This window comes from Anabas testudineus, chromosome 18, assembly GCF_900324465.2.
Source record: "Anabas testudineus chromosome 18, fAnaTes1.2, whole genome shotgun sequence".
Taxonomy (NCBI): Eukaryota; Metazoa; Chordata; class Actinopteri; order Anabantiformes; family Anabantidae; genus Anabas; species Anabas testudineus.
This window is the reverse complement of record NC_046627.1, coordinates 10,588,665-10,609,391: the sequence shown is the minus strand read 5'-3', so window position 1 is coordinate 10,609,391 and position 20,727 is coordinate 10,588,665. Positions and strand designations below refer to the sequence as shown.

General features: G+C 37.3%; 4 protein-coding genes across 8 annotated transcripts; 3 read left to right on the top strand and 1 right to left on the bottom strand.

Moving 5' to 3' along the window:
- Positions 1–3,800: 3,800 nt before the first annotated feature.
- LOC113168493 (sialoadhesin-like) lies at positions 3,801–7,876 on the top strand. Of its 3 annotated transcripts, XM_026369531.2 has the most exons (11): positions 3,801–3,906; positions 3,999–4,058; positions 4,138–4,407; positions 4,643–4,885; positions 5,607–5,720; positions 5,955–6,023; positions 6,167–6,238; positions 6,475–6,549; positions 6,645–6,692; positions 7,118–7,224; positions 7,554–7,876. In XM_026369531.2, exons 1-11 carry the CDS (start codon positions 3,876–3,878, stop codon positions 7,599–7,601), a joined length of 1,137 nt encoding a protein of 378 aa, XP_026225316.1. In that variant the 5' UTR covers positions 3,801–3,875; the 3' UTR covers positions 7,602–7,876. The 3 variants fall into 3 exon arrangements, 2 of the variants coding, with proteins under 2 accessions (XP_026225316.1, XP_026225317.1); XM_026369532.2 differs by lacking the exon at positions 6,645–6,692; XR_004463427.1 differs by lacking the exon at positions 7,554–7,876 and having other exon boundaries at positions 6,475–7,035; positions 7,118–7,209.
- A 99-nt stretch (positions 7,877–7,975) lies between these two features.
- LOC113168318 (low affinity immunoglobulin gamma Fc region receptor II-b-like) lies at positions 7,976–10,735 on the top strand. 2 transcript variants are annotated; one of them, XM_033326608.1, is made up of 5 exons: positions 7,976–8,852; positions 8,953–9,015; positions 9,323–9,586; positions 9,858–10,100; positions 10,221–10,735. In XM_033326608.1, the coding sequence occupies exons 1-5, from the start codon at positions 8,822–8,824 to the stop codon at positions 10,403–10,405; spliced, it is 786 nt and encodes a 261-aa protein (XP_033182499.1). In that variant the 5' UTR covers positions 7,976–8,821; the 3' UTR covers positions 10,406–10,735. The 2 variants fall into 2 exon arrangements, with proteins under 2 accessions (XP_033182499.1, XP_033182498.1); XM_033326607.1 differs by having other exon boundaries at positions 7,976–9,015.
- A 2,735-nt stretch (positions 10,736–13,470) lies between these two features.
- On the top strand, positions 13,471–18,219 carry LOC113157744 (low affinity immunoglobulin gamma Fc region receptor II-a-like). Of its 2 annotated transcripts, XM_026353714.2 has the most exons (10): positions 13,472–13,673; positions 13,773–13,829; positions 13,984–14,247; positions 14,577–14,813; positions 15,373–15,522; positions 15,712–15,765; positions 16,151–16,225; positions 16,304–16,357; positions 16,570–16,660; positions 17,985–18,219. In XM_026353714.2, exons 1-9 carry the CDS (start codon positions 13,643–13,645, stop codon positions 16,623–16,625), a joined length of 978 nt encoding a protein of 325 aa, XP_026209499.2. In that variant the 5' UTR covers positions 13,472–13,642; the 3' UTR covers positions 16,626–16,660; positions 17,985–18,219. The 2 variants fall into 2 exon arrangements, with proteins under 2 accessions (XP_026210308.2, XP_026209499.2); XM_026354523.2 differs by lacking the exon at positions 16,151–16,225 and having other exon boundaries at positions 13,471–13,673.
- Positions 18,220–19,981: 1,762 nt separating this feature from the next.
- On the bottom strand, positions 19,982–20,521 carry LOC113151593 (myelin-oligodendrocyte glycoprotein-like). Its single transcript, XM_033326525.1, has 2 exons — positions 20,167–20,521; positions 19,982–20,074 (listed from the first exon to the last, which is right to left on the bottom strand). The coding sequence occupies exons 1-2, from the start codon at positions 20,519–20,521 to the stop codon at positions 19,998–20,000; spliced, it is 432 nt and encodes a 143-aa protein (XP_033182416.1). The 3' UTR covers positions 19,982–19,997.
- Between the last annotated feature and the right edge of the window lie 206 nt (positions 20,522–20,727).

Here is a 20,727-nt window from a genome sequence, read left to right as displayed (position 1 = left end):
ATCGAGACAATGACCTGAGACATACAGCAGAACCTACACAGAAATGGTTTATCGACAACAAGGTGAATGTTCTGGAGTGGCCGAGTCAAAGCCCTGACCTCAATCCAATAGAGAAATTGTGAATGAACTTGAAAAAGGCTGTTCACACCCATCCCCACGCAACCAGACAAAGCATGGCATAAAATTCCAGTGTCTAGATGTGCAAGCCTCATTTGAGACCTATCCACACAGACTCTGCTGTGGTAATGCACACTGATCTTAAGTTATATATTTTTAGTTAATTAACATTACTTTTTAGAAACCTGTTTTCACTTTGAAATTAATGTACTTCTCAGATTTTTATTTTTATTTTTTGTAGAAGTGTGAGACACCAACTTATATTGACCATGATAAATATATATCAATAAAAGGATGAAACATCTACGGAGGGAATCGTTTTTATGGGCACTGTTCCTCTGTTGACAGAGAGGAGAGAGAGATACAGACGACAGAGAGGAGAGAGACAGACGACAGAGAGGAGAGAGAGACAGACGACAGAGAGGAGAGATACAGACGACAGAGAGGAGCGAGACAGACGACAGAGAGGAGAGAGAGAGACGACAGAGAGGAGAGAGAGAGACAGACGACAGAGAGGAGAGAGACAGACGACAGAGGAGAAAGTTGATATAAGGACGGTAAGACTGAAAAAGGAAGACATAAATATAAAAATGTCCAAAAAAAAAAAGTGGACAGTAAAGAGTTTTTAATCCAGACTCCTTTCTGTTCATATTACCGCTGAACTAAACCAGTGTGTCTGATATGTTCAGAAACTGTGACTCTTATTAAAAGACCCAATGTCAAACGTCATTATGAGACAAAACACAAAGGTTTTGAACACACATACCGACTGAAATCTGAAGTGTGATCACAGAAAGTTTCTAGTCTCAGAGACTCCATTATGACCAGTCCACCAGGATCTGGAGCCACATGCTCACTTTGATGTTACATAACAATAAATTAGTCAAAAGGTTTTTGAATTGTACTGAAATAATTGGATTTGACAGTCAAGTACTGATTACATGCAGGCTACTTGATAATATATTACAGTAAAAGACATTAGAATCTTCTGGACCTTTGCTTCCAAAAATATTGTGTAACCGGACCTGTTTAAATTTTTGTTGAATACCCCTGCTATATACTGAAGATAACATGGTTTGTTCAGCTGACAAATTATAATACATAAAATGCCACAAGCAATTCAAACTATGTGAAACATAGGAAAGCAAATACACACCACAATAAAGTGACTTGTGTTCCTGCATCCTCCCTGATATTGTTGTTTAACAGTGCAGCAGTGACTTTGTAGCTGTCACGTGACAAATGAACGAGAGACCGATCCGCGAACGAGTGAACTGCTGCTGCAGCCTTTGCTGTGAGAGCTGGTAGAGGACGAGTGAAAGTAAAACTTATGTGGATAATGTATTAGACTTTTAAAGCAACAAGTAACAAGTTCCCCATTTATTGTGTCCAAAATGCGACATTACATACATGTTTATAATTTTCGAAAGTATTTACGTACAAACATAATTTACATGATTTACACAAAATCACTAAACACATCTGCAAGAATCAAAGACCACTAATTATGATTCAATGATTAAATAATGTCTGTCGGGCGTCAGCTGACAAATAAATGACCGTCAGGTATCAGACATCATTCATTTCCTTGTTTCTCAGTCCACAGCTCTGTAGCAGAGCTACAGCTGTCACATGACAAAAGAACGAGGAGCTGAGTACAGACTCACAGTTGAGTGAGTCGTGAACAAATCATTTCTGTTTCCTGTCCTGCTGACTGAGCTGCTGCCATTTGGCGAGAGAAGGTACAGCAATGAACTGGAAATGAACGAATCACTCAATGAGAGAACTAATCACTTCCGAGTCATAGAAAAGATTATTTCATATTGAACGAAACATTCAACATCACTAGCACCCTACCACCCATGACTCTAGCAGACCACACAACTCAGACAGGTGTGTGAGCAGAAAAAACATAGTTAAAGTTATAAAGGTCAAGTAGGACATTCTTGACTGGACATTTGCTGCACTAGAGTCAACAGAGCTGGAGCTGACAGTGAAAGAGTTACTGAATGAAACTGAATTGAAAGAGACGAGAGAAAAAAAAAAAAGGCGGGCGTTTTATCAATTAAGAGGATTATTAAGTAAGTAAGTAAGTAAAACTTATCAGGATATGAGAATTTTTGAGTTAGACGAAGTGTTTGTATTGTTTAAATAAACTCATTAGCCGCTAGGTTCTGCTAGTTAATTGAGGCCTACAAGCTAAGTGACTGCTATATGTTTAGCAGCTACTGTAACTCTGGTAAGAAATGTAGCATCGCTTTTATGCGTCAAGATTGTTATATGTGATGTAAAAATGGTTAGAGTAGATTGGTTGTTGTGAATTTGGTAAAGAAGAGGAAACATGACAGCTGTGTTTTATGTATATATAGATGCTGAGCTGACAACAATTTTGTTTGTTTACGTTGTGTTGATTATTTTTTTTTATCACTTGGTTGAGCTTCTGATCATTTTATTTATACTAAACTATTTTGTTAAACATCTGATTTTAAGTCAGTCATCTAAAGGAAGTTTTTCTTGGTCTTGTCACCTTTGTTATTTTTGTAATCTTTTATAAATACATTCCTTTTGCCATTTTTGTAAGTATGTATGTGTGGATTCCTAGTGGGATGGAGGTCTTTTCCCTCTCTATTTTGGTTTGCTACTGCCAGTCTCCTCACCAAACCTAGTGAATAATGAACACAGAGAAGCTTGAATCTGAGTAACTGACCAGAAATGAATCACACTGGAGCTAAGCTTTAGTAGAAACCAAAGAACAGATGTCTTAGATACTCAGCATGGTTCAGCAGTATAGATTCTGGTAGCCAGGGTAGGGCATGAGCCTACTAGGGGCTACACGTGGTCTGTGATGTGATGATTGCTTCCACAGACTGCAGGGGAAAAGTCTCTCAATATGTGATTAACCTTTAACTTGCTCTGATTTCTACAAAGTCCAGCTGTAGACACATTAAATTTGGTTTGTATTGATGATGCTGTGGTCATTTACAAGATACATAAGAATAATTCATGCTGCATTTTCTCTTTAATTGGGTTCATTTATACTCTAAACTTTGAGGCTGGTACCAGGTGACTGATATAACTGACTATATGGAAAGAAATTGATTATAAAAATCAATGCAAGGTCTTTACATATCCAAGCCAGAAGGTCATCACCAATATGATAAAGGGCATCAACAGTCTTACAAAGATCATTAACAATGTTACCCAGAAGACAGAACATGGTCTGATACATTTGCTAACCAAGCTCAAACAACTTACCTTGAAAATGCGCTTGTATCTCACCATGGAATAAAACAACGATCTACACAAAAAGATATAATTATTCATTCTAATGTTTTCATAGGTGTGTAATCATCTGAAAAAAATAGAACCATTGCAGTTTCTTTAGTTCAGAATTAGCTGTTTGTATCTATATTATATCTACTATACTGTATATACCCCCTTTTAACAGAGACTGCCATCTTTCTACAGTATCCTAGAACCACTCTACAACAAGTCAGTGTAACTACAGTGCAAAGACTCCCAAAAAGAGAAAAGGGCTCTCTTAATGTAAAACGAAAACAAAGCCCTCCATCTCTTACATTGGAACTACATTAGCAAGTTTTTTTTTTCTTTTTCCCACAACCACTATAAACGTTACTGTTTCCACTGTGACGTGTTAGCTTCTGCATTAACATCACAATGTAGCTCTACAGGAAGGGGAAGTACTCAGCTACATCAGACTGTGTTTCAGATGCTGAAACAGGAGGCAGCAAGACAACATGGAGGTTACAGCTCTCTGCTTCAGACTGGGTGAGTCTCAGGGTATCTTTCCTGTTTGCAAGGTTTCTCTGTTTTGCACATAAAAAATGTATGGTTACAACTTTGCCGCTTTGTTTGTCAAGTGACGCTGGGATTCATTCTCCTGGGACGACATGTTCAGAACAGTCTCACAAGCAAAAGTGGTGAGTAGCAAATAATATTAATATTATTATTATTATTATTATTTGTCTTATTTATCTTTTTTGTATTGGCACATTTCAGTTTCAGGTGGAGTTCGTCTTCATATCACTCCAAACAGACAGCAGCACTTTGAATATGACCGTATGGCTTTTCACTGTGAGAGCAATGATGGGTCCACTAAACTTAAAGGAATCAGAAATACTGAGGAATTTACTCCATCATGTAATTTTAAGAGAACAACATCTGGGTCAACCTGCTCTATTGATAAAGCCTATCCAGGAGATAGTGGAGAATACTGGTGTGAGACTAAAAAAGGAGAAAGAAGCAACGCTGTCAACATCACTGTCACTGGTATGTTGCATGAAATGTTAAAACATCTGGATGTTTGCTTTGTGTTTCTGATGAACTTGGTGTTTTTTTAACACTAGAGTAGAAACAGAGATTTCTACAAAATCTATTTAGTACATATCACATATTTGTATGTAATGACTCTGTATATTTCTGTTTTACACAAATTTTTTTGTAATTTTGTGAGTTACATTGTACATAAAATATATGCCCAACATTTGTTCAACATGTTATTCAGGTGGAGCTGTGATCCTGGAGAGTCCTGCTCTTCCTGTGATTGAGGGTGAAACTGTGACTCTAAGGTGCAACACAAAGACAAAGTTCAACAAGTTAGTTTTCTTTTACAAAGATGACGTCTCCGTGCAGATCAGTTATACAGAAGAGATGAGAATTAAAAACTTTTCCAAGTCTACAGAAGGACTTTACAGATGCAACATCCCTGATGTTGGATCATCACCAGAAAGCCAGCTTGTTGTGAGAGGTGAGAGAGAATTGTGTTAAAACTACAAAAGCTGCAAAGTAGGGCTGCATTTCTCAAGTCTTATTATACAATTGTTGTTCAGTTGTCTAGTACTTTTCTCTTGGGTATTTGACTGGGAATTATCTTGAATTATGTCATTTGACTCTTCATAGGTTTAAAGTGGACTCTGCATTTTTTCCTCACAAATGTGTTCATATTGTTCAATTATCAGAAATGTGAAGTTACATTTCTGTTTTGAGTTACAGTAACTTTAAAGGCCTAGAGTTACTGTCAGTGGTATTACTCAGATTTATCCAATGTGTGAATAGACTGGACTTTTTCATCCTGATAAATACTAGTGCAACACCTTAATCAGTATTGGGGTTGAGTGAATTCAACACAATTAATCCGGCACAGTGTTTTTACACTGTACATGTATTTTGATAACTGTTATTTATAGTGCAGTACAGCACAAGAAACGCACAAGCCAAGACACGGGCTGTGTAGACGGCTAGAATGATTAAAATAGCAATGTATCGGTTAGGTGACACACACGTAGCATACCCTCATCAAAAATGCAGCTGACATACTTTCAGCGCAGGTGTAGCTTTGAGGTCAGTGTTCATGTTACATAATTTTCATGTTTAAAGCTGTTCATGCAGGGTTGTAAGTTTCCATATGTAGTATCATTGTAATATTACAGCAAATCCCATTTCTGTCACCCCTACACCCCCTACTGAAGATCCGGTCATTGCACACTCTGCTGGCCACAGTGTGATGAGCATTGCTGTCCCCATTTCCATTATGGCCATGGTGCTACCGCCAGTGGGATTTCTACTTTTTAGAAGATACAGAGGTAAAACAAGTGATCCAAGTTTCAGAGTTCAAGCACACTAGTAAAATTGGAGAGAAAAGTCACAGTTCAGTTTTTAGACATTTGAAAATGCTTACATCTGTAGAGTTAATACAGTATGGACGTAGCTTATGTGTTTGTTGTACAGAGCCAAAAGAAATAAAATAAGCACAACTAAGATAATCCAGGTCTGATTTGGAAACTGAGAACTGTAACCATGTCTTTACCCTGTGTTAGTTTTCTTTCAGTCAGTTTTCTCAAAGACAAAAAGAGCGGCACCGACCTCAGAAGAAGACAATCGTGCAGGTGAGTTGTGATGTATTACTCCATTCTGGGTCCCTTCACGAAATAGGCTCATTCTATATTATGATTTTAACTTAAAGAGCAAAGAATTAAAATTTAATTGTATGTTTCATTTTTTTCCCACAAATAATTTTCCCCCGTCTCAGTTTATGAGGTGGACAATGAAGACGATGATACGGCCCACGCAGTGTCTGTCATCAAGCAGATAAAAGACAAAGGTTTAACTTATTTTATTTATTTGAGAAAAACAATAAAGGAAACCTGTGGTAACTAAACAGTAACTTCAGCTGTAATAGTTGACACTTTTTCTAATCTGTGTATTTCCCTTTATTCTTACAAACAAACCAGCCATTTGAACCATTGTGAATGTATGTAGGAAAATTAAACTGACAGGTGTAAGTTCAGGTGAAAGTCTCACTGCACAGCCGTACTTGTGGTTGGTGTTCTGTTTTAGACACTGAAGACGCAGGTGACAATTTGAGCCTCTGCCTTGAGACAAACCAGAGCAGAAACCCACCAACGAAAAAAGGTAAGAAGCCCTCTAGTCTGTCATTATCAATATTTATAGTTAGACTTTTTCAGTTCATCTCTGTTTCTCTTTTACTGACTGGTTTCTCCTGGCAGACAAGGTGGAGGTCTCACATGAACCTGTTTATGCGGCTATAAGTATAAGTAAGAAATCACAAGCTCTACAACATAACAGGACCAGTAATTTGTTAATAAAATATTATGAACAATGTCTTTGATTTAACACATTTTCTCATAGAATCTCTGAACATTTAAGATGTTTTATTAAAACATGTTTATCTGGTACATGCAACAAGCAACAACAAACAGAACATACAGAAACTTTGCTTGTAGATAAGGATCAATTTGACCAAAATGGCTGCTATTGTAAGTAAGAATAGTACATAATTAAAAATGTACTAAGGATTAAATAGATTTAAAATGTTTGTTGTAAAAAAAAATACACTGATCAAGTGGAGACGTCTAAAATCTTGCAGAGAACAGTCAGGTATGTTAATATCTTTTCATCACAGTCTACGATCAGTTAGCATCATGATTTATGTTTGATGATGTTTTCTTTAACACACCAGTTTCCACACCAGGATCACATATATCCAGCTGCAGGCTGACCCTGAATCCAGCAGACCAAGATCTAGATTTCACAGAGGATGCAATCATCTATTCTGGCATCAAGAAAGTAAGATTGGTTCGAAAGCATCCTTTTTAAAAATGATCTCTAGTCTGACTCCACCATCTATTCAGACTTTAACACATAGTTTTCCTCCTTGTGGTAATTTCTTCTGTAACTAGATCTGCGGATATAATTTTAGTAATCCAAGAACAAAAACATAAAACATTTTTATACATTGTGACAGAGTTTTGTCATAAGTGTGTGAAAAGGGATTGCTGCATGACATGATTGAATTTATGCTGTTAAGTACTTGTTAAGTAGTTTTCTGTTTACTGAAGATGACCTCAGAAATATTGGGAAACACTTTAGTAAAATCAAATGCTTTTATCTTACAGAAAACAAGATACCTGAAGAACAAACAGGAGAGAGTTTTGATGCTCTGATCTGCACAAGAGAGAAATTTACAAAAAATATTTACTGTTGAATTATAGTGAATTAAATTTGAATTGAATGTAATTTTTTTTTACCCATTTTGTTTGGCAATTATTTCTTGCAATTAATATATAATGTGATGTTGTCCTCATACCATTTATATGAAACGTGCTGCATTTGTTAATGTTCTTTATACTCACTATACTACACTATACTAGTTTCAAGCTTAATAGGTGTCAAAACTCCCATTAAACACACAAAGTGATGGTGACAAAATAAAATGAAATATTGGTTTTTGTTATTTATTTGCATTAAAAGCAATAACCTACTTCCTGTGGCTGTAAATTACACCTGAACAACATCCAGAAGGAATCCTAATATAGTTGCTCTGGGCAACCAGACTCAAATTCTTGAAGACGGTATTCAGTGGCGTCAACAAGTTGTTAGCACTCAATGGTGACATGATGTTCCCTCCGGCTGTTTTGTCCCTGTGACCATCTGAGATACAGTCAGTCAGCTTACACTCATATAAGTAACCAGGTTACAATCTGTAAAGAAAGCTGATGTGTGAACAGGAAACTTGGTCACTTTAATCGGTGTAGAGATTTAGAGAAACCTGATTTCCTGAGGTAGATCACTCCAATTATTCACAAAAAGAGGAAATTGCAAGTTAGCAAGTTAACAATTTTAGCCAATATAGTTCCACACAAATGACGTCCTGTTCCTTGTCAACACTAAGGATTTTATAGTATCACGTTCTGCTGGTCCCCAGGTCATTGTAGAAGAAGTCAAGGTATAAGGTAACATGCCAGGTTGATCCATCTTGGCGACCGCTCTACTCTCACTAATGTTTAATATGAACCTGATTGTAATCTCAGTAAAATTAATCCCAAATAATCATCCAGCCCTTAATTACATTAGCAATGGACTATTTGCGAAGCCAGTGATAATAAAAGGGAAAATAAATGTGACCATGATTTGAGACCATTTCAATGATTCAATCGATGCCTGTTTTAAGTTAATTGGACCAAACTGTTCTTTGCCGACCTAAAGAGCAGGTACGGCTCTCCCTGTGATGTATGCTTAATGTGATTATTTCCATTATGACCTTGCCTCCAGCATTTATATCAAGAGACATATTTCAGACAGAAACCATACAGGAAAAGGAAGTACACACTCATGTGAGCTGTGCTGCCTTTCACTTTGAGACTGTCAGTGGCAGGAGGAGGACATGGAGGTTACAGCTGTCTTCTTCACACTGGGTGAGCCACACACTTTTTTTCTATTTTTTCTAAGTTTCTATGTTTTTGAGCATTAAAGAATTTGTGACTCATACAGAACTTTGCTGCTTTGTTTATCTAGCAATGCTAGTATTCATTCTGCCAGAAAAAACTTTTCAGTCGCACAATCAAACTAATCAAAACGGTAAGTAAGAAAGGAACTTTGGTTTTTCACAAGTCTCTCCATCTAGATAATTAATCTTAAACATATCTAAGTTATCATTTTGTTTACTACATAAAAACATAACATTAAAGTTGACTTGGAGTTTTATTTGATCAGTCACTGCTTTCTATGATTGTAACTTCAATAAAAATTTACTTCACCAGTTTATATGTCTGTGTCAGATATATTAATACATTTTCATTTTGTTTCATTTATAACTATCATTTACCCATTTAATTCTTTTTTATTCTTTTGGCATCTCTAAAACAAATATTTGTGTTGTTTTCAGATGCATTTCTACTTCGTATCACTCCAGACAGAATGCAGCACTTTGAATATGAGTCTGTCTCTTTTCTCTGTGAAAGTATTGATAATTCCACACAACTGAAAGGAATCAGAAATAGTAAAGAATTTGTCCCACTGTGTAATTCTAAGAGGTTATTAACGGGGTTATCCTGCACCATTGATAAAACCTATCAAGGAGACAGTGGAGAATACTGGTGTGAGACTAACGAAGGAGAGAAAAGCAACACTGTCAACATCACCGTCACTGGTATGTTCAAGTACATCTGGTTTTGGATACTTCTCATCTACATCTACTTCTTAAATTATATTTCTTAAATTATATTTAAGAAATATAATTTATGGACGTATACAAGAATTTACATGGATTGTTTGGATTTTTGTGACCAAACACCTTTTCTTCTATAAACTGCTGCACAACATGTGTAATGATGTTTGCGTAATTTGCAAGTAACTCCAACATTGTACATTTAACAAATAATTAACTTATTTATACTTATTTTTGTGAACATGTTGTTCAGGTGGCTCTGTGATTCTGGAGAGTCCTGCGCTTCCTGTGATTGAGGGTGAATCTGTGACTCTGGGCTGCAGCAGGAAGACAAACTCCACCAACCTTGCTGTGTTCTACAAAAATGACGTCTTCCTACAGGTGACTGCTGAAGACACAATGATAATTAACAATTTTTCCAAGTCTGATGAAGGGATTTACAAGTGCAGCTTCTCTGACGTTGGAACATCACCAGGAAGCTGGCTGGTCTTGACAGGTGAGACACGACTGTGTTGAAAAAATCTAAATGAACAAATTAAAAAATATTTTGTTATTTAGCCAGTATTGGTACAGATCATAATTCAAGTTGTGACCAGTGTGATCTGTAATGTTACAGGAAATATAACTTTTTTCACCTTTACACCACCTTATGAAGATAGCATCTATGATGACTCAAACTCCCCCAGTGTCCTCGACCTGCTGCGTTTTGCTTTTACCATTTTTATGGCTGTGGTGGTGCTGCTGCTGGGAATGTCAAGGTTGAAAATACTGGCTTTAAAAATGTGGAGAGCTTGTCATTAGCAGTGTGCATTTACTGCGTGTTTTACAATTGTTTTATTGAACTGACCACATGAGGATAATGTGAAATGGATCGCCCTTCTTCAAACTGTCTGCATGGCTCTAACTGGCTTTGAATGCTTGAACTCCTCCCGTATAACAGCTGTTTTTCTATTTTCAGTAATTGCATTTGCAGTTTGAAAGTATTTTAATTTATTTTAATAAAACCTTTATTATTTTATTATTTTTTATTGGCCGTACTTATGTCTATGTACGGCCAAGTCTATGTTATGCCTATGAAAACCTGGTTTTCTAAGTCTGCACCTTATAGAATGAATATATGTTTTATTTTTAGTTATATTAAATGAATTTCATACTGTTCACGTGTGACAATATTTCTTAAAATTTGGAAGCAAAGACATACAGAAAATCACTTGCTTGTTCACCTTCCGAGTGGTAGATTTAGAAAATTACAGTTCATTAGCTGGCAAAGGAGCGGTAAGATCGCTGCTTTCCATGTGGAAGTCCGGGGTTTGAATCCTGTTTGTGCCCTACATGCAGTCAGAGTCAGTAGGAGCAAAACCTCCTTACGCTTGCCCTGCCTTTGCCTTGTTCCTCACTTGGAAATCTCTTTACAGAGATTGGATAAGCATCTGCCAAATGACTAAACGTAAATCAAGTGGGGATATCTGTGAATGAATGTCACACTGCATGTTTTACACAGTGCCATAGATTAATATTATTTTTTTTTTGTTTAGTAATTTGATGAGGCACATCTCATTGAGGTTAGCAATATCTTTTTAAAGAAAGACCAGCCCAAGGTGGCAGCTTAAGGTTTCAGACAGAACAACAGGAAATTCACATACTCAATAAAACCAGTCAGCAATTGTTAAATAACAGAAGACAATGAATGTCATTGTTGTTTTATTGTATTCACTACTCACACCCGTGAACCCCACTAACCTCAGTTTAAATTCAGTTTCTATAACCACGTAATGGTGAACAGTAAGTCAAAACCACAGGGGTTTTAATGCGGAACAGAAACACCAAGAGCTACAGTAAATACCTGGAAACACACATGGTCATTTTTGTGTAGTAACAATTGAATGCAAAGCTACCTTTCTTATAATTTTAAACTTTATGAGTCTTCTTAGGAAAATTCTTGCGGACAGGCAGCTGCAATAAAGACTATGTGGTTTATTGTCTCGTCTGGGTATATTTCAACTGCTAGTTTTTACTAACGAATGCCTGTTTGATATATACTTTTACAGGATATGTTTAAAACTAACAAAGTACTGTTTGCTAGTTCCATCTTTTTGGGTAAACAAAACTTTAAATCTGACACTTTTTTCCCCCAGTCTTTTAGTTGACTGAGAAAATGATGCTGATCAAACTGAGGCTGCCATCATTGTCACAAAACAGAGAAAGGTTTAACCTTAACACCATCTCTTAACATTGTCTTTATTCTAGTAGACACAGTGTTCTCTTTCACACCTTTAAGTAGGTCAACTATGGATAAACTGCACAACACTCTGGTTGTTTTAGAAACTGAAAATGCAGGTGACAAATTGAGTTAAACCAGAGCAGAAACCCACAAAAGGTAATACAGCTTTTTAGCCTGTAGCCTGCCAGTACCACTATTTACAGATCGCTGTCTGTTGCTGGCTACCTGACGGTTTCTCTTCTGTAGACAAGAATGAGATCTCACATCAACCTGTAACCACAAGTCATACGCTTCAAGATCTATTATGTCATATGCAGTATGTTCTCAAAATACCATTCAGTAAGGTGCTACATTTGACAGTAACTTAGTCAGTACATTTTATCAACATTAAAAAATCAATCAATCATTTGCAATATACTAAATACAAAAATAGAATGGATCATTATCTCAACATTTTCTACTTTTTGACTACTTCAATTTTCTAGTGCAAACTCATTAGAAAATCTTCTGTGCATTACTGGTAACAGCAGAATATATTGATCTTTGAATGAAGTTAGAAGTTTCTGTGTAAGTCTAAACGTTTGATTGGTAATGTAGATCCACCCATCTAAAGTCCACTATTCATGTGTCCCGGTCCACTGTAATCTGTTCTTGTGAGTTTTTCCTTCTTGATAGCTCTGCCTATGAGGCTAAATGACTCAATTCTCCTATGGAGATGCAATCCAGATCACCTAATCCAATATCAAGTCATTATAAAGATCAGTGTATCAAGACCGAGATAAGACCAAGATTTCAAGCAGTCGAGTCAGATCCTAGAAAAAGCACAGCAAGACTGAGTCCAGACCACAAGAGCATGTAACACATAAGGCCAGATAAAACCATTGTGGTTTGGAGGTTGCCAAATGTCATTGCACAGAATTTGTCGCCTACCAGGCAGCAAGAGGAGTGAACACCATTATTAGAAAGCTATTGGTTGCATTGGAGGAAGTGGTTTACATTTGACCAAAGTATGACGGATGATAGTAAATATTAATATCCCTCCAGTTGTGGTCTTGATTGGTCTTGCTAAAAATCCAGACACCAACTTACCTGAGAATGAGACAGAATTAAAAAAAAAAGTGCCTGAGCCAGAAACCAACAGTTCATTCACACAGTACGCAAGAGGAGGTTCGCTGTCCTGATCAGCGAGGAACGATGACACAAAAAGTTCACATGAGGACATTTGTAGGCACTTCACTTCTTCGACAGATGTGCACTTGGGTCTTCCACAACGTTTTCTGTCCTGACTGGATCCAGTTTCAGCATATGTGGGCTACAGAGCCAAGAGTCAAATGTAAAGTCAAATTATTGATTTATAGGACATCAACTTATTTAGGATGTTTCAACACAAAAGAGGTCGTACATGATCAATTCCACTGAGTTCTAGAGAAAAAAAAAAACTTTTGATCCTTTCATGTCAATGAGGAACGTTTTAGTGTTAAAATCCAATGTCTTGGTGTTTTCAATTGCTTCAGAGTTAGGTCCACAAATAATGGAATGGTGGTGAATGTTTTTTTTACATTTAAACCTACAAACTGAACTCAATTCAAGAGGTCTGACAAAGGTGTGGCATTAACCAGTGAGCAAACACAACCATGTTCATAGACACACGACCAGTTGTGCCCTGCTTTGTCATTAGTCACACAGATAACTCTGGCTTCAGCTGCTGCCTCAACATCAAACACCAAAGAAACTGTACAGGAAGAGGAAACACTCACTTACATCAGACTTCAGCTGTATTTGAGTTCTGCTGCAGAAACAGCCAGCAGCTAGACAACATGGAGGTTACAGCTCTCTGCTTCAGACTGGGTAAGTCTCAGAGGTTGTCTTCTGTTTTTCCAAAGCCTTTGTGTTCCCGCACACCGAAAAATGTATTGATGATGTAACTTTGCTGCTTTGTTTATCAAGTAACCCTGGGAGTCATTCTGCTGGGACATGTTCACAAGAGTCAAACGCGCAAAAGTGGTGAGTAGCAAAGAGAAAACCATTTTATTTGTGAAATTACATCACTTTCACTATCAACGAGTCAAGTTTGATTAGTAAATGCCCCTTTGTTGTGGTATAACTTGTCACCCGTTTGTCCGTGTTGAATTTTTCTTTTTACAAATTTCATTTTCAGATGCAGTCCGTCTTCATGTCAGTCCAAACAGACTGCAGCACTTTGAATATGAGTCTGTCACCTTTCAGTGCGAGAGCACTGATGGTTCCACTCAACTGAAAGGAATCAGAAATACTGAAGAGATTATTCCAGCGTGTAGTTCAAGGAAGCCGTCTCCTAGGTCATTGTGCGCCATTGATAAAGTCTATTCAGCAGACAGTGGCCAATACTGGTGTGAGACGAGCAATGGACAGAGAAGCAACTCCGTCAACATAACTGTCACTGGTATGTTCACTGTACTTCTAAAGCATTCAGTATTTTACACTAGTAAGTTTTGGACAATCCTCATTTAGTTTGTCAAACATATCATATTTTGCTCATTCTTGCTTCTTGTTTCCAGTGTCTTCTCAATTTAGTTTATATAGTACTAAATTATTTTCTCGGTTGCACTGTAAAAAACTGACATAATACTTTTCTGGATTATGTCCCCTTGCACTTTTCTTTTTTTTTGATTGAATACCACGTCATTAAGCTACAACAATACCAGAGTGCAACTGCAACAGTGTACGTAAAGCATACAGCTGACATCCTTTTTTCTTCTACATGATGTTCAGGTGGCCCTGTCATCCTGGAGAGTCCTGCTCTTGTGTCTCAGGGTGAAGCTGTGACTCTGCGCTGCATCAAAAAGACAAACTCCACTAACTTACCTGTTTTCTACAAAGATGACACCCCCGTTCAGATCAATGCTGCAGAAATAAGAATTACTAATGTTTCCAAGTCGCACGAAGGCTTTTACAAGTGCAGCTTCTCTGATGTTGAAACATCACCTGGAAGCTGGCTGCTTCTGAGAGGTGAGACACAACTGTGTTGTAACTTAAAGCTACACAAATGGTAAATGTAAAAACAGGATTGGTGTGGATCTTTCATGAAGTTGTAATCATCATTACCATTATCAATTGTGCTCGTGAGCTCATAGAGTTTAGGATCAATGTTAAAACCATGTCTACACAGAAAGCATGGGTTAGCATGAGTTGAAGGTTTGCACAGCAGCTTTCGTGTGCGTTTACTGTACACAGGTGATGCTGTAGGGCTCTCGCTGTGGTTGTGCATGTAAACTCAGGAAAGCAGAGTTGAATCCTATAAATATGTTCAGGTCATGCTTATGCACATATAGCATGAGTGACACACAAGCTAAAAGGCCGGCTGTGTACCCAGCCAGGGTGACGAAAATAGGAGCGAGTCGCCATGTAGCATTTACAGTATGTAAAAAATAAAAACCAAAACGTGTCTGACACACTTTCAGTGCAGATACAGTGCAGGTTTGCTGATGTATAATTTGCATATGGTGTTTAAAGCTGTCTATGCACAGTAATATTATTTTCAAATGTAATGTTATCTATTATCTTACAGCAAAACCTGTTGTGTCTGCGTCTTCTGGACACTCCACCAGTGTCCTCATCCTGCTGTGGGTTGCTGTTGTTATTTTATTAGTGATCCTGGTGCTGGTGCTGGTGGGAATTCTCCTAATTAGGAAACATCGAGTAACAGATGCAGTGACAGGTCTGTTTTTAGATGTTTGATCATCTTTACATACGTACAGTTAATCCTGTGTATAAAATGAATAGAATTATTTTACTTCATATTAGTGTGCGTTTGTTATAGACAGTATGTACTCAACACATGATAACTGTCTTTGTCACTGTTGATGCTAATGTTGTTTTATATTGTTTATTGTTTCCTGTTTATCAGTTTTCTCAAAGATAAAAAGAGGAGCATCGAGATCAGGTGGAGACAATCATACACGTGAGTTGTATTACTTCACTTTAGATTAGTTTCCTAACAAGACCAAGTCTCATTTTGAAGTATGACACAGATGATAGTGTGACATTAGGAAAAAACTAATTGTAATCTATTTTGTATTTTCTTTCAAATTATTTGAGGGAAAAACAACGAAAAACTTTTTTCATTAAATTTAATTTACATCATTATAAAACGTGTATTAAAAGTAACAAAGTGGCCATTCTGATATTATTATGTAGATGTAGATTAACCCCTGAGAAATTTAAAGCGATATGAAGAAGTTTAGCTTTAGTTAATTTCAAAAGGTTGAGACGTGCTGCGCAGCAGTACTGGCATTTGAGTTAAATTTGCATCCTCTCACTGTAAGACACATGGTATTTTGTTTAAGGCGTTGAAGATGCAGGTGATAATTTGAGACCCGGTCTTGAGACAAACGAGAGCGGAAACCCACAAACAAAAAAAGGTGAGTGATTACTGAGCCCTGTGTCAGTATTTCTAACTAGGTTTTTTAGCTTCATGCCTGCCTCTGTCTTACTAACAGGTGATTCCTCCAATGAAGAAACGGAGTCTGATGATTATTCAGCTGTACCCAAAAGTAAGATATCACTCAAGCTGAAGAACACATTAATTAACACCACTTTCTTCATATTTTCTAAATATAGTTTTTAAATTGTCCACATTTTCTGAATAGATTCTCATGTTTAAGATGTTTTATCAGTACATGCTAATCTGGTATACATCACACATCACTCACTTGTTTTTTTTTCTTTTTTTTTTGTTTTTATTAAACACATGTTTTCAAACCAGAACCACGATTGTCCCACTCCAGAGTGTCCTTGAATTCGACAGCAGACAAAGACTAAGATTTGCCCGACTATGAAATCACCTATACTCCCAGGTAGAAGGTAACAGTGTATCAAGAAATGGAGTACATATCACGTGACATGATCCTTAAGGATCCTCTTAAGAGTATAAAGTATTGTATAAATACTCACCCTCTTCTGTGACTACAAACATAATGTAAATATCTACATATATAAAAAAAATATTTTAAAGTAGCTACATTTACATTTAATGACAGTTTGCATTCTCTCTGTCAGCCTCAAGAGGGATTCACCTGGAATGGTTTTCATTTCCCAGACTAGAGTTAATTTGTGACATTTTAATGTGCTTCAGACTGTCAGTTGTCTTGTGCAGAGGAAGGGTGTGTACAGAGTCTAGAGCCCTATTAGTGCTACTACAATTACTGTACAAATCCATATTATGGCAAGCAACAGCCGTTAAGTAAAGACAAAAGACAGCCCATCATTACTTTCGAAATGAAGGCCAGCCAGTAAACCGGAAAAAAATCTTAGGTACTTTTAATGTATCTCCAAGTGCAGTCGCCAAACCATGAAACACTATAAAGACACAAAGCTACCTCTGCTGCAGACAATGAGTTTACTAGAACTACAAGACTCAGAAACCACTGATTTACAGCAGATTAGAGCCCACATAAATGCTTAGTTGTAAACATAGTTTAACATTCACTGAGACTGTGTGTCAGACTAGTCTGTTTAGTCTAAATTTGACATTTTTGGTTTGTTAGACACGGCTCCTCAATGTGTTGTTCCACTCTAAAGGTGAAGTTCTTCACTGGTGGCACTGTATCCATCATGGATACCACAGCATTCAGCAGGGACATGCCATCCCATCTGGTTTGTGGGATACTGTTAGTGGTACAGGACAATGACCCGAAACACACTTCGAGGTTATGTGAGAGCTATTTGTCGAGGAAGGAAGGTCATGGACTGTTGCATCAGATAATCAGGCCTCTACTGTACATCACCTGATCTAAATCCAAGTCATGGGGTTTAGGATGAGCTGAACTTGAGTGTGACAGAAAAGCAGACAACAAGTAGTCAACAGCTTTAGAAAAGATTGCTGGAAAACTGAGAGATTAACACGAGTGTGCAAAACTGTCATCAAAGCAAGAGGTGACTACTAAGAATCTAAAATATCGAATATAAACACTGAAAAGAATCTTCATCATCGTCCTAATACTAAATGTTTTTTTAATAAATTGAATTATTACAGGCAAAGACACTTAAGCCATTTTTCTGTTTACTACATTTGGACTCAGTAATAGTGTAAAAAATCTGAAAACATAAAGTGAGTCTTGACTTTTTACTTATGTTTTAATATTTAATCAGATATATTCTCCTTTGTATATTGTCTTACAGGAAATAAAGACCAGAGACACCCGAAGAAAGAAGGGGGAGGGTTTAATTGCCCTAAAAAGACAGGAAACTGTTGAACTGTAACAAACTGAATTTGAGCTGATACTGTTTTTTTTTTTTACTTCTTTTACACATTCTGCTTTTTATAAATACATTTCTAACAAATAAAACTTTTCATTGCTCTAGAAATCATGTATGTGATGTTGTTCTCATCTGTATTAAACCTTATTGCATTTTGCATTTTATTTTTCAATCACCTTTTACTTATTTAGTTTGAAACAGAATAAACTAGTAACATTTTTATTTGAGAAAATCGAGTGTTTCTGTTCTGTTTTTTTTTTTTTTCTTTTTCAAACACAACACACAACAAACAACAACAAAGTTAAAGAGCTTACTGTTTTAATGACTTAACTAATATGTTACATGAACATATGACTGATAAATTCAAGTATGGCGGCTGACAGAAAAATAGTAAATATGATAAAAAACAGATATCCAAACCAATCAAGCAAAGTCCACTATTAAAGAATCAGTCTGATTCAGTCAACAGTCAGACAGTGGTCTGTTTTATTTAAACATATTTACTGATGTACATTAGTTACTTCCTCTCTTTCCTGTCGGTGTCTCATACAAAACCTTTACTTGACATCACATGCTGATATTCTGTGTTATCAGTTGTATCATCTGCTTCTTCTTCTATTCTCCCTTTCACCTTGTTTCCTCATGTTTATTTTTCTGGAGGATTCTTTAATTCATCATCCACTGAGTGAGCTGTTGTATTTTTGTCATCATTCTTCCCTGTGTCTCCGTCTGTAGCTGGAGTCTCAGTCGGTTCTGTGTCTGAATGCACGTCATTTGTCTCTTCTCTTGGTGAGGGATCATTTAGTTGTGCTTTTTCATCGATTGTTTCCACAGCTGTTGTTTCAATACTTAAAGATGATGTTTGCTCTTCTTCATCTGCCTGATTGTGCCCATTTGTTTCTTCTCCTTCGTTAGCTGCCTGTTGCTGTTCTGTCATTGAGCTTTTTCCATCTGACACACCGTTATCCGATTTGTCGTTATCCATCTGCCTCGTTTCCTTGTTTCCATTTCTTGGCTGCTCTCTGTCTTCTTCTCTCTCCTCTGCTCCTGTTACTTCACCTACTGATTTGGTCTTCGTGTCTTTGTCTGTATTGTTGGTATCATCCATTGTTTCTTCTTCTGTTCTCTCATCATGACTTTTATCACACATAGGCTGGGACATGGTTCTAACACCTCCTTGTTCCTCCATCTCCCCGATTCTCTGGACAGAACTATTGTTACTTTCTTTTTGTGTCCCATTCTGCTCTTGCTCGGTGTCCTCCTCTCTTTGACATGATTGTCCTGTTTTTTCATTTTTTTCAGTTTCTTTATTTTCCAGACTATCTCCTTGCTCTATTTCTACCACCTGCTGATCTCTGCTTTCATTTTTTTCCAACAAACTCTCGTGTTCTGAATCCTTAGTGCTGCTTTTACTCTCTCCTCCTCCCTGCGTTACTGCATCCTCGCCGTGCTTCTTTTTCCCTGAGAACAGAAGCAGCAATTACACAAGTGCTGTATTGATAAGTGAAAACTGTCTAGAGAAACAGATGAATATCAGACTCACTGGCTTTATTTTGTTTCCATTTCCATCCAACAACAGCAATGACAAGCGCCAATGAGATGCCAACAACAACACCGATGATGGTTTTAGATGAACAAGATGTTTTAACGAAGAAGTCATCTGACATGAATGAAACACACAACATGAAATTAAAGGAAACGGGACCTTTAGACATTATGGGTTAAAAATAATAATAATCATATCATACCTGGAACATGTATCTGTGTCTCTCTGATCTGGTTGCTGTTGCTCTGTTGGACTCTACAGATGATGTTGTTGCTGTGTCTCTTCTCCACAGTCACTCTGCTGCTGACAGTATAGAGGTCATCAGGACCTCTGACTGTCTCTGTAGGTCCAGCAGAGAGGATCTTTCCCTCAGTGTCCAGCCACAACAGCTAAGGCTCTGGATACCAGCCTTTAGACTGACACTGTAGCACTCCACTGCTGACTTTGGTCAAATTGATGACAGCATCTGAAAACAATTAGCACAGGCTTGTTCTACATTCAGGTGCAGGTGTACTGCATAAAAAATTTGCATGAGTCTGATAATGTATTTCCTCTTACCAACAACAAGCTGGACACTAGACTGTGTATTCAGTGCTGGAATGAAACATGTGTACGTTCCCTCATCAGAGAGTTTCACTTTGGAGAGTTTCAATGACATGTCTCCCTGTTTCAGCGCGTCGATGGACACTGACGTTCTTCCCGTGAAGTCCAGGTTTTGAACAACCAGCCAGTCTTCACCGGACCGTCTCACATGGACAAATCTGGGGTTCAGGTCGTGTCTTGACCATTCCAGCATCTCATTCACAGCATCTCTGGCAGGTTTCACGTAGCATGGCAAAGTGATGTCATCACCAATCTTCGCTCGTAACGGCTGAGACTGACCTGTCACCAGAGAACGGCCTGATGAAGACATGTTTTTGTATTTATTTATTAGTTATGCTGTTTTTTTTAACTATCGAAGGCAAAGCTCTTACAAGCCGTCACTTATTTTCCTGCATTTTCAGTAAAATGTGATCAGTAAATCCTGCTTCCATTTTTGTGCATCTGTTAAACCTTATTCTACCAGGTCCCAATGTAAATGAAAAATATCAGTGTTATGTGGTTAAGTGAATATTTATA

Coding starts and splice junctions, on each gene's coding strand:
- LOC113168318 (XM_033326607.1), top strand. CDS start 8,892: ATGTTTTTGAGCATTAAAGAATTTGTGACTCATACAGAACTTTGCTGC. Junction 9,587..9,857: donor TGTCAACATCACCGTCACTG/GTATGTTCAAGT, acceptor CATGTTGTTCAG/GTGGCTCTGTGATTCTGGAG. Junction 10,101..10,220: donor AAGCTGGCTGGTCTTGACAG/GTGAGACACGAC, acceptor GTAATGTTACAG/GAAATATAACTTTTTTCACC.
- LOC113168493 (XM_026369531.2), top strand. CDS start 3,876: ATGGAGGTTACAGCTCTCTGCTTCAGACTGG. Junction 4,059..4,137: donor CAGTCTCACAAGCAAAAGTG/GTGAGTAGCAAA, acceptor GGCACATTTCAG/TTTCAGGTGGAGTTCGTCTT. Junction 6,693..7,117: donor TTATGCGGCTATAAGTATAA/GTAAGAAATCAC, acceptor TTAACACACCAG/TTTCCACACCAGGATCACAT.
- LOC113157744 (XM_026353714.2), top strand. CDS start 13,643: ATGGAGGTTACAGCTCTCTGCTTCAGACTGG. Junction 13,674..13,772: donor AGCTCTCTGCTTCAGACTGG/GTAAGTCTCAGA, acceptor TTGTTTATCAAG/TAACCCTGGGAGTCATTCTG. Junction 14,814..15,372: donor AAGCTGGCTGCTTCTGAGAG/GTGAGACACAAC, acceptor ATTATCTTACAG/CAAAACCTGTTGTGTCTGCG.
- LOC113151593 (XM_033326525.1), bottom strand. CDS start 20,521: ATGTCTTCATCAGGCCGTTCTCTGGTGACAGGTCAGTCTCAGCCGTTA. Junction 20,075..20,166: donor TAGTGTCCAGCTTGTTGTTG/GTAAGAGGAAAT, acceptor AATTGTTTTCAG/ATGCTGTCATCAATTTGACC.